Source organism: Sinohyriopsis cumingii, chromosome 3, assembly GCF_028554795.1.
Source record: "Sinohyriopsis cumingii isolate HCF-2022 chromosome 3, ASM2855479v2, whole genome shotgun sequence".
Classification (NCBI taxonomy): Eukaryota; Metazoa; Mollusca; class Bivalvia; order Unionida; family Unionidae; genus Sinohyriopsis; species Sinohyriopsis cumingii.
Genome location: NC_142963.1, coordinates 145,533,584 through 145,547,015, shown reverse-complemented (window position 1 = coordinate 145,547,015; position 13,432 = coordinate 145,533,584). Strand labels below are relative to the sequence as shown.

At 37.7% G+C, this 13,432-nt stretch overlaps 1 protein-coding gene across 6 annotated transcripts in view; it reads right to left on the bottom strand.

Moving 5' to 3' along the window:
* The window catches only part of LOC149804074 (leucine-rich repeat serine/threonine-protein kinase 2-like), a 327,016-nt gene that overhangs the window by 158,170 nt on the left and 155,414 nt on the right, over positions 1–13,432 (bottom strand). For all 6 annotated transcript variants that reach the window (XM_089953980.1, XM_089953981.1, XM_089953986.1 and 3 more), the window contains 2 exons: positions 4,195–4,305; positions 2,021–2,151 (listed from right to left, as the gene is read on the bottom strand). In XM_089953980.1, coding sequence (XP_089810106.1) covers positions 2,021–2,151; positions 4,195–4,305 — 242 coding nt within the window. The remainder of the gene's footprint in view (positions 1–2,020; positions 2,152–4,194; positions 4,306–13,432) is intronic.

The window sequence follows — 13,432 nt, the reverse complement described above, 5'->3', positions numbered from 1 at the left end:
ATGGGTCAAGATCTTATGGGATTTTATCAAAACTGAACTAAATTGAGAATATTTTGAAAAAAGAAAACATTCTGTTTGTTTAAAACAACCTCTGTCTCAGTTTTAGTTTGGAATAAGATCCTAAGAATTTCTAGACCACATCTTTCAACTTTAAACAATCATTTTTTTTAATGATTTGGTAATATATTCACACATTTTCATATAAACATTTAAGCCAATCCAGAGTATGATCTCTCCAATCTCTTTCTATCTCAGCCACATTTTATGATTTGCATCACACACACACACACACACACACAAATGCATGTTTATGTTAGTTAATGTGTGCATTTACAGCTTTCTTCACTAAAAATAGGAGTCAAAAAAGTGAACTGCCTTATAGGTGATGTCACCTTATATTGAGGTATTTTGCACAATAATGTAATCCCTCACTGTAACACTTCATAGGAGTCAAAAAAGTGGACTGTCTTATCGGTGACGTCGCTTTATATAGAGGTATTTTGCACAATACAGTAATCCCTCACTGTAACACCTCATAGTGGCCCTAAAACTGGTCCCTGACACCCACCAGTAGTTGTAGGCAATGTATCTGATTTAGCATGTACTATCCAAAGTTGTTGACATTTGTAAGAAAAGACCTAAATCAACTGACAAATACAGGATCAAACCTGTAAATGTATAGCTTGGAGAGAACACTATGTCTACAATCTCTAAAGCTTTTATGAAATCAATAAAGAGTACACATTACATGACCAATTTTAAGCCAGTCTTTAGTAATTTTTGTCAATGCCGTGAATCATGAGTGGGATTCAAGGAATCCTGATTGTCCTCTTTAAAACAGATTATTTACTTTGAGGTAATTGTTATGAAGACCAGCAGTTTGCTTTTAAAATATTTTGTATAGTGTTAATAGTAAGATTGATGTAGGCATGAAAAAATTATTTTGGCAACAAAAAATGTGTCTGTAAGCAAGTAGCACCCAATGACTTACAGACGTGTAATGTGGTTTCATTTAACCAGTTACCCATTGTTTCATCATTGTACCCTATTATGACAGAACCTTGTTATAGCATACCTCAGTATAAAATAACCTCACTTATGACACCAATACATCAGTATAAAATAACCTCACTTATGATGCCAATACCTCAATATAAAATAACCTCACTTATGACACCAATACCTCAGTATAAAATAACCACACTGATGACACCAATACAACAGTATAAAATAACCTCACTTATGACACCAATACCTCAGTATAAAATAACCTCACTTATGATGCCAATACCTCAGTATAAAATAACCTCACTTCTGACACCAATACCTCAGTATAAAATAACCTCACTGATGACACCAATATGACAGTATAAAATAACCTCACTTATGACACCAATACCTCAGTATAAAATAACCTCACTTATGACACCAATACAACAGTATAAAATAACCTCACTTATGACACCAATATGACAGTATAAAATAACCTCACTTATGACACCAATACCTCAGTATAAAATAACCTCACTTATGACACCAATACCTCAGTATAAAATAACCTCACTTATGACACCAATACCTCAGTATAAAATTACCTCACTTATGACACCAATACCTCAGTATAAAATTACCTCACTTATGACACCAATACCTCAGTATAAAATAACCTCACTTATGACACCAATAACTCTGTATAAAATATCAACACTTATGACACTATTTATTTTAATGTTCCCCCCCAAACAATGTTATAAAGAATGATCACATTATCAGACCCCAAAATGTCCCAGACTTAACTTTGAAATAAATACACGAAAATAAAATTGGATGCAATATCAGATATCATGATGCTGATGATAAGGTACCTTCTGGTATTTTATATATTTTCCTAAGCTTAAGCAGAATTTGGAAATAACAATATGATTCTATCATCGCTTGCTATATCAAGAGTTTAATATGATCAAAAATGAATGAATTGCAGTCCCCACTGAATCTGAAAAGCCAATGATGGCTAGCATACTTATTTAGAAGAAGTTCCTGAAGGCTGAATAGTTGAATGCCAATGTTTTCATCTAACACTTTGATTTCATTGTGGGACAAGTCCAGTTTCCTCAGAGAAGCATTGCAGCAATCAAATGTTGCGGACTTTATCTAAACAAACAGAAAGAAAAAATGTGCAATCAAAAAACTGTTATCATTTATTTCTAAAAATAGCTCCAGATATTCATAAAACTGAGGTTACAATTACAAATATATAATCATATTTTTATCTGAAACAATTAATCCACAATTTCATACAATTTAGGTTACAATTACAAAAAATAACCATTTATTTCTAATAATAGCTCTAGAATTTCATAAAACTGAGGTTAATTTACAAAATGTGATCATTTATCTGTAACAATGAAACCACAATTTCATAAAATAGAGTTTATAATTGCATAGTGTAAAATCAGTTATTTGTAATTACAAAGAAATGAACATTCAGCATTTACAAACAGACAACGCCCTTCTCTTATTTCATACAGTCTAATGATTAGGACTATTCCATTTATGAAGATGAAGCAAATGGTGGATCAAAGAAAGTTGCTTCCCCTTATTGCAATATCTAGCAGCATCAGAAAAGTCAATTCAACAAATTTCCTATCTTGCATTTTGGATGGTCTCTGTCTTTGTTTCCATTATATTTTCCATTAAAACTAAATTCTTTTACCATAATACTGAATCTTTAAATTTACAAGGGATAAACTATGTCTGCATGAACTCAAAGGACAAATATAGACAACTTTAAGTTATCAATTAAGAAGCAAGTCTTGGTTTTTTTCTTTAAATTTCAAGACAACAAAGACTTTTGAAGAAAAAACTCTACATGCTTACACTACTTACAAACCAACAAACAATAAATAAACAAATAAATAAATAAATAAACAAAATAATGAAATAAAAATATTAAATAAATAAACAAATTAATTAAATTTTGTTCAGTTGTTGTTATTGCTGATAACTTTACTAATCTGAACTCTAACAACAAAACATTTAATCAAATTACACAAATGTTATGTAAATAAAACAGTGCTCAGTCAAGGTGTATTGAGTATGTTTGTACTTAGGTCTAACAATGCATTCAAATCATCCATTAAGTGGTGTTTACCCTAAGAGTTTACTTTTTTTTAAAATTAATCTGAAAGTGTTTCTCTAAAATGTCATTTACAGGAGTTGAACACTCTGAACAGGTCCACTTTATATTTTTTTTAAAGTTTTGTAATTGGCTGTTCATTCCTATTCAAAATAGCAGGATTCATCCCCCCACCCCACTCCTTTCGAACAGTAGAAACAACAAAATGATACCTTAAATTCAAATGTGAATGGAATTGAAATTCAAATGAAATTATTTCCAATGTATTTCAGATGTAATGAAGAGCAAATAAAATACAAACCAAATGCAGATTTGGTAGAATGGACCAAATAAAATACAAACCAAATGCAGATTTGGTAGAATGGACCTGTTCAGAGTGTGTAACTGTTGTAAATAACATCAAAGAAAGCTAACAATCAAACTTATTTACTATCTCATACATACAGAGCTGAAAGCCAAATTTGGTTTCAGCCAAACAACTGTTGGGAATTTCAAAGTTGTTGTTGTGTGTTTAATGCAATTTTTCAGCACACAATAGGCTTTTAGTATAACGGTGGAGGAAGAACCTGAGAAAATCCCAGTAAGAACCACTACCAATGGGAAGCTACTGGCAAGTTTTCACACAATGGCTGAGCCTAAGACTAGAAAGCATGCAGACAGAGTTGAGGTGGCAGTAATATTAAAGGTGAGTACTTAAGATCACTCAGCCACCTGGGAAAGTTATCCTGAAGAAACAAACATTTGGGGGATAGGCAATCAGGGGCCATCATTCCTCTAAACAATGTCCAATCAAAGGCAATAACTCCTCTATATCATCACAGGGAAGGCTGGAAATCCAAAACTTTCAAGGTCCCATCAACATTAAGCTGTATATCAAATTTTGTTAAAATTCAACATTTCCAAGAAAAATTATCTTGCAGAAACCAAATTGCTGATGGATCAAGAGATTGGTTTTTAGACAAACATGATTAATGAAGGTCTCCTCTGACTTCAACAGACAACTAAATTTGTAAATTCACCAACTAATCACTAGAACACCTGAAAAGATTGTCACATACCTTGTTATGAGAAAGATGAAGTTCCTTTAAATTTGGACAAGACAATGCAGCCGATGGAAAATCAGTCAAAAAATTCTTCTCCAAGTTCAACTTTTCAAGCTTTGGCAAGTACTGCAAAGAAGAGCATCATGAATAATACATAAATAAACCCACACAATGTTTAATGGTCCTATGCGTGGAGTTGTTGTTTTTGTTGTTTTAATGTTTAACGTCATTTTTCAGCAGAAGATAGGCTATACATGGCAGCCAGTATAAATGGTGGAGGAAGAACCAGGGAAAACCCCAAAAATAACCATCAACTCATGAGAAGCTACTGGCAAGTTTTCTCATGTACCCATATTAGGCGAGCCCAAGACTCAAACCCAAGCAAACAAAGGTGAGATAGCAGTGATCCGTAATGGTGAGTGCTTTAGACCACTCGGGGCCCCCCTACGTGCTGATATTATGTACTAATGGTTCTCAATGACCTTGGGTCAAGGTATTTGGTCTTGAATCAATCTTACTGTATAAAGAAAATTATTTTTAGTTGACTTACCATGACCGTGAAATCTGGCCTTCAGACCCCAAAATCAAAAAGTTTCTTTACTACCCTAAATGCCAGCCATTCACGAAGTTTGGTCAAGCAACTTACTCTAAAACAAACTTTTTTTGAAAAATGCACTGTATTATAGGCACAATGACCTTGACATTTGAGCTTTCTGACCCCCAATTCAACAGACCTCTTCTATGTCATAAGTACAAGCCCTCCACAAACATCTGTCAAGATATATGCATTGTATAAAACTTAAGTTACCATGTAAAAAAAACAATCATCTTCTTTAGCAGCAGGGGGGGCGAATCCGACATTTTATCCAATCGTCATTTGGCTTAATTAATACTTTTTGCACTCAGCGGATCCGGTGTAGTCAGCGCCTGGTAAAAAAAAAACGACGTTGGTCCATCCTACACAACGGTGACGTCATTTGGTTCTGCGCGTCAATCCCAGCGTCGTCAGCGTCCAGTAAACACAGCGACGACCGCGTCGATGTCATTTCCCCCCCTGCTGCTAAGAAGTTATTTACAATGATCTCACAAATAGAGTGATCACTAACTCCTCCTCTTGTAGATCAATTAGGTTATTTGACTGATCGGTAAGTCTAAAATTAATTCTCGTTAAAAACCGATTATGGCATCGCATATAGACTGGATTAATCGGGCTCTGAACGATTAAGAATCCGGGAGGGGCTGTTGGCGAAAATGAATAAAGGATATACCCCTGTTGAGCTTGATTTGATTGCTTGGTATCTACCTGGTAACTCCCTTCGATAACATCACACACTAGATTGATTGCTATCACCGATGCGATATTTACGTTGTATGGAGCAATATGCCTACCACCATCTCCGTTATCGTGTCTGAGGATAATTGATGGACCGAGAAAATCATTAAGAGACTTTCTTAGTTCTGGCGCGTTGTATCCTGGAAACTTGAAATCGGGTAAATCGGCTTCTGTGATATTATACTCGGTTAGGAATTTTTGTTTATTATCATCGCTGTTATCGGATATTATTTTAACGATTCGTTCATTGATATATTCCATGTCTGATATAAGTTGATTTAACACCTCAACGTGTTTTCGTGCTTTTGTTTTCCGTAGTTGTTCTAGTTGCAATTGGTAATTACGATTAATCTCGATAAAAAAACTATTGATATCATTTAAAATAACTGTTAATATGACGATCGATTCAGGGGTTTTGTCATACCAAAAATACCACTGCATGACATTCCTGTTTTGAAATATAAACCAACTGGGTAATAACGTGTTTTTCATAATAGACAATTTATCTTGATAACTGGTAATAATTTCATGATACGATTGCTCATTTGTGTGCAAGTCCGCGGGGATTTCATTAGGTGGATTCTCAGGCCAACCTAGTATGGTTCTTATTGAACTGTTATAAATATCAACCATATACCCCGGTGTGCTTATTTCAATCGTCGACGATAACGTCGGTTCATGAACCGTAATAGCGATTTTTGATTCTTTTCCTGTGATCGATTTTATCCTGCGTTGAAATTCTTTATTGATTTGTTCTACTTGGTATGACCCAGTTGGTATTGTAACCTCATTCCAGTCTGGGGTCCCATCGGGTTTATTTGTCCATGCAAAAACCAGTGAGTTATTAGGTTGTTGTCCGTTAAATGCATCCGCTCGGATATTAGGCCAACTGTGATATACTCGCAATTTTGCCAGCGCTATTTCCTTCACTGGAATCGGAGAAGGGAAGTTTACACTGAATTCTGTCTTCGTTGATGTTATCGATATCATATTTGTTTGTACCGGAGTGGTGTTCTCCGCGATCCGTTGAAGTAATTGAAACCCTTCGGGGTTCAGCGACATTATTATTATTCGTCGTTTCTAGTGTTTAATTTCAACACCGAATATTAACAACCTGCTTGTTTTCAGGAGAATGTTTTAAGCCCATTGAAGTGGTTTCAGGAGAATGTTTTAAGCCCATTGAAGTGGTTTCAGGAGAATGTTTTAAGCCCATTGAAGTGGTTTCAGCCACGTGGTTTCCAGCTTCCAGTTGAAAATCCTCGATTTTTGACATCGCGGAGTCATACAACTGGACCATCGTGGAGAATTCAGCATCGGATATAAACGAATTATCTATCGCCAACGAGATCAACCCGGATAATTTCGAGTACGCGTCGGATACTATTTGATGTTTTACTGTATACTCGTTGAGTTTTTTCTGAGAACACGATGATATCTTTCTAGTGATTGCGTTGGCGACTCCAGCAATTGTTGTCGCCGCGGAGATAGCGATTGGAACAGCGATCGGGGCCATCATGGTCACCGTGGATAAAATAACACCGGTACCGGCTACTATACCCGACACCGAGTACACGACCGCGTCGATGGTGGTTATTTTTCGACGGTATTTTTTTATTTTTACACGGTATTGTTCGGAAAGCGTTTTCAAATTCGCGGAGAATTCTTTTACGGTATTGAATCGATATTGATGTGACGTCGGTGATACCTCTGATTCAATTACCTTGGTGGTCATTTTTATTTTAAAAGAGCTAGTGTTTTTAATTACTTAGATCCGCTACAAATTCCACATACCATGTAATGTTTGCCCCGGTTAAATTTCTATCAACGGCTTTAATTGTAAACGGTTCAGTTGCGTCCTTGTCTATAATTGTTGATATTGTATTGTTAACCCCGGATGAACTCGACGATAATATATTAAACTGCATCATTGAAACCAGTGTCAATCGATAAATGCCCTTAACAGTTGCGGTGATATTTATTATATTCTGTGTAGGAGTCCAATCGAATGATTCATACCGAATCGTGTATACTGTGTTGATGGTGTTCCCATGAGGGATTTTTATTTTTGTCATTTCCGGTAGTCGGTTTTTAATCGCTGCAACATCAGCTCTGATTTTTTCTGTTTCATGTTCATATGTGTATACATTTCCTTTGATCGATTCAACGTTAATTTTGATTGTTTCTATTTCCCATTTATGCGCGTCTATACTCCTTTCGTTCGTTACAACATCAGTTTTGATTATTTCTATTTCCCGTTTATGCGCGTCTACATCCCTTTTGTTCGCTTCAACATTAGTTTTTATTGTTCCTATTTCCCGTTTATGCGCGTCTACACCCCTTTTGTTCGCTTCAACATCAGTTTTGATTATTTCTATTTCCTGTTTATGCGCGTCTACACTCCTTTTGTTCGCTTCAACATCAGTTTTGATTGTTCCTATTTCCTGTCCATACGCAGTGATATCATTTATAGTTATTGTAATTTCATCCGGTCTGGTATTTTTTTTACCAAAGAATTTATCAATGGTGTTATCAGCCCTGTTAAAATTTTTTCGTAATGTGTAAAATTGGCCCGACAGCGTTGTAAACTCCAAAATAGTATTTTTTATCCCCACAAGATTCGGTTCGGTTACCGTCGGGGTTCCAAAAAAACTAGCAGTAGTGAGTTGTATATCGGTGACAGACTTTTGTATCCCCTCGAACTGATTTGCTTGCGCGTTAAATTTATCATACAAATTTTTTAACGAATCCGACACGGATATATAATTGTCACCCAGTTTATTTATTTTTCCATTTATCGTCAAGATGGATTCACCTGATTTAAGTCGTCCGTCATCGGTATACAACACGATATTGTTCTCGGCGGCATCACGCTGTCGTATTAAAACGTCATTCAGCGACACATTACTGGATTTCAGTTTACCCTGGCGGTCTTGAAATACAACTATTTCGCCCGGGTCAACACTGGTTAAATTTAACGTATCAGCGATTTCATCCTCGATTAGTTTTTTTATGTCATCGGTGGCGAGCGTTTCCGTGGATTTTTTCAGCGCCGAAACTGGTCGTCCCCAGATATCAATCATTATTATTGTCAAAAAAAACAGTGCTTTTAATTAACCCACCGGGCCTCTACGACCCCACTAGTGTATTCGTTTACAACCACATGAGGTGGTTTCCGCGATGATGAAATCGCCGCGAGTACGTTCAATACCTCACGGCCGCATATCGGTGGGTCACTTAATTGTTGTGTTGGCAGCGTGGAATAAAAAACCGGGGCTGAACACGCCCGGATATACCGCATGAACTCGTTTGGCGGGGCTAACCCGTATGAATCAAAATAGACGATCGCATGCGGATCAATCGCGTATGCAACCCAATGAGTTCCCGCTCTGGAGGATTTATCGAGGTTAATTATACCGGTTTCAATATTCCTTGGTTTTGTCGGTAATTGATCCCTCATAAAAACACCTCTGAAGTTTTTTATCGCTAACGCGTTTGCGGCATCTATTAAATCAAAATTAGACATAGGAGTCATTAAACGGTTCCCGGTAGTCTTAGACCCTTCCCCGAGTACCATGAATACGGGGTTCCCGGTAGTCTTAGACCCTTTCCGGCTACGGGTCGTTTTTTTTTATAGCCTTTCCCGGTTGCCTTCTTCAATGCCATTCCCGCCGCGGTACCAACGGCCCCCAACGCCGCCGCCTTCGCCACTGCTGGGGCCGCCGCGGCAATCAACGCTGGAATCGCAGCTAACAGCGGAAATATCCCACCGGTCTTTTCCATGTTTTTAATCGCTGCGGCCGAAAAATCTATTTGAACACCCTTTTTATTCCTCATCGCATCATTGAAATGTTTTATTTGACGCGCCGTCAACAGTATCTTATGATTACCACCTGCCATCTGTGACGGCTTCAGCGATATTGTGGTTCCACATTGTTTAGCCGACTTTGATCGTAATTTCTTGACTTGACCATCGGTCAACTCTACATCGACAACACTATACGACATTTTTATTGTAAACGCGTTTATGTTTTCAATTACATGTTTTCCACTGGTGCATCAACGATTCTCATTCGTCCACCAATGCCTTCCAACAGCATTGATTTATCGCTGAGAATGACAGCAATCGCTCTATAATCGGCAATAACGCCGCGAGTTACATTAGCTCGGAAGTGTATATCAACGACGGATTGTCTTGTTAAATCAAGATGTTCCAGCGAAAAGTAATAGATCGGATATAGTTCTTTGAAATCATGTTGTGATATTTGCAAACCAGTGACGACATTTTGATCACGACTCATATACGACAGCAACCGATGGTACACGCGTGCAATATGGTTTTGACCGTAATTAAGTTGTATATCCTCAGATGGTTCCTGCTGGCCGTTTATTCTCAGCGAGACGTCAGTAACGCCTAATCGATCAAATATCATATGGCTGGATAGTTGATTATCAACTCTCGTCATATCCTGCAACGCAACAAATATATGACGCGGAGCCGAAATGCCTTGTTGTGATGCCAGGTTCCATGTGAATATACCATTGATATTTGATTGCTTAGTATCTGTTGTTGTTGTTAGCCAACTTAGTAATGATTTTCTTCCCTGCTCCATAAAGGATAGCAATCGTGCCTCTGTGGTAATGGATGGAGTCATTACTGGCATCCACAATAATATTTTAGTTAAAACGACTTTACCAGAGTCATTATTTGGATTCGCAAGATCCGCTGGAATTCTCCAAATTGCATTTCTATCATCACCTTTTCGCACAAGCACCACGGTATGCTTTGCTCCGTAGATAACTTTTCGCACGTTCCTACAAAATCCAAATATATGATGCAGTGGAATCGCGCATGAGAAAGATCTACGCGGCCCTGTTAACATTGATATGCGTGTTGCAGCTCCGATGTTAAAATTAGGATCGCTGATTATAATCATATTCTCAACATCAGCGTTAGCGCTATCAGCATTATTTCTTGGTCGTCTTACCACAAATTGCGAGTTTCCAGCAGTGTTTTTAGTATCCTTTGCAAACATCATAGATGGACCCGCTGATCTTGTATAATCGTCGGAATATCTTGCTAACCCGATTATTGTTGTAGCCACATCAACATCGCGTTCTATAGACTCGATCTCTCTTCCATCAATGAGATATTTTGCGCTCTCAAATAGCGCCATTACGCCGTTATTGACTAAGCCAACTTTGGTACCATCTGGATACGGTGCTGGTACAGCAGGAGTATCGGCCTCTGTTACAAGTTCTCCTTCGATTTCAATAAACGCTTCACACGGCAAAAAGTATTTACTGGTATCATGGACTTGAAGTTCAATTCGCGATCGTATGTTGGGTTGTACTGCATGATAGGAATAAAATTGATAATTACGGACAGAATCATCCTTGTGCACTGGTGCGTCCATATCAAACGCCGGGTCAGCTGTTCGTTTAAACATTTTATTTAATAATACGCTGATGCATCTAAATCATCGTCGTCGTTTTAAATTCTTCGAATTTTGTCGTGGTTTTAAACCACTTCCCGCTATTATGTTTGCGATGTCATCTTGATTATTGTTTACCAACGACGCTAGTTTTTCTTCCACGGCGTTATTTATTACTTTACTGACATTTGCAGGCATCACTGTCGTTGATGGCATCACCGGTGGTTTCTGTTTTCTTTTTCTCACCAACGACATTAGTTTATCTCGTGCTGCAGAAAACGCCTTTCCGGCAACATCTCCAATAGCACTGATTCCCTTATCACGAATAACATCAATAGCCTTCATTCCTAATTGTTTGGCTAACGGCGCCACTTTTGGAGCCATTCTTGTAAATAACCCCGCAATGGTGCTACCGAGACCGTCTCCGTACCACGCGCGGTATACGGGTAATCGTGAGTTTACCACGTAGACGCTGACTGGTTTATCATGGTTGTAGTGTATAATCATCTTTATTATAAAAAACACCAGTGTTTTCCAATTAGTGATTGATCAATCGCTGTAATGACCGTGGTCCACAAGTTCGTCTATGAGCGTTCGATATACATTTATGTCCATGATACCACCGGCAAATAACCGCCTGCAAATATCAGCGGCCTCATTGATTATTTCCGGAGAGTTATTTCCGGTTCGTTTTCCTCCGATTAGTATTTCTAGCCGTGATATATCACTGAGAACACTACCAGGACAAGTAACGTCTTTACCAACAGAGTATCCTTTTCCGTGCTTTGGTCTTTCACTTTTTACTTTATTGTGGAATATTATATAATTACTATCACGTGGTGGTAATACATTTTTATGTTTACTTGCCAAATACACTATCCTTGTCCAGTCCTTTAACGACTTTATATTTTTCTCGTAGCCGCTATTGATATGCTCATCTCGTGTGTCCTTAGCAAAATTTGTAACAGTAAAATCAACTAATCCTTCGTAGCCGAGATTTCTAATTGTGTCTATTGTGCTCTTTTTAAGCACATTACGGGGTATATTCCCCTCTTTCTCTATTTCTTCCTGTATTTCTTCCGGTATTTCTTCTTCTGGTTCTCTTGCGGTGGCGCCTAGTTCTTTTTCATCGGCCATTGTAACATAAGGTTCTTGTGGGTCCGTTATAGCGAGTGGTGGCGGCCTCCGTGTTGTAGCAACCGCTATTTTCGCAGGGAGTGTTTCCAGAGACTCTTTTGTTTGCTCGGTCTGAGCCACTATCTTTTCAAGCGCACCAAGGACGGGCACAGTTGCCGCCGTAACATCTTTGGTCGCTTTAGTTACCGGAGCAAAGAGCTGTTCGCTTCCAACAGCAAAATCAGTTTGTAGTTGTTGCCGCGTTTGAAGTTGTTTTCGGACCCTGTCTCGTAACGGTATGAACTTTTTAAGCGCTACTAGCCGCTCTCTGGCTAGCTGAGTAGTAAGTGATTCGCCTACCATTATTGCAATTGCTCCGTAGTTTCTAATTTCCCGCCGAGTGTGGCGGGGGGATATGTCCCAGGGGCTCCAGGGAGTTTTCGTCTATAATCCTTCTAATGTTTTTAATTTTATTAGAGATTTCTCGACGTCGTTCAAAAGCCTGTCCGAGTTTTTTTCGTACTGTCTCAACGGCAGTAAATAGTCCAATAAATGCATTTACGTCATTGCCAAACAAGTTTTCATTGATCGTATATTGTAATCGCTTTATAAAAGAATACTCGCGTGGCAAGGTATATCGACCTTTCTTTGATTGCTCATTAATAATTTCATAATCGGACAATATTTTTTGGTTATCAAGCTTATCAGATAATACAATTCCTTGATTTTTTAATTTTAAAATCTCGGTTAATATATTATTGATGTCTTCGATATTCATATTCTTATAAAACATCTTATTTCTAAATAAAAAAAAAATTATTTTACAAAATGAACCCGCGTATCAATCCCGAGGTGTGTTATCTAGTAAGAAGTATTTCGTCATGGCGACTTCGTCACGGTGACTTCGTCACGTTGACCTTGTCACTCGCTGTTACATATGAAAATCGAATTCTGTGACCCGTCTTTTTTGAGATCGCTGAATTCTGTATTCCTTCTGCAACAAATCGTATTGAGGCTCTACAAATATCGAAATATTTTCCTACCTCATTCATCGACTGAAATATTTTTTCTTCGTGCGTTGTTGTATCAAATGACTTTACGCTTTTTGCTTGCTTTGAAAACTTACCAGTTTGGCCTTTTTTGGCATTTTGACTTTGCGAGATGGCTTGCAAGTTTATAAGAGAATTATCAGTCTTATTATTATTAATATGATCAATCACAAGCCCATTCTCGATTAATCCGTTAAATACTTCAAATACCACCCTATGAACATAATAATTCTTCTTTCCGACACCAAACATCAAATACCCCTGATTATTTACGGTACCAACCGGCTTCTTCAGTCTACAATTTCTAACAACGCCGTCGCGAG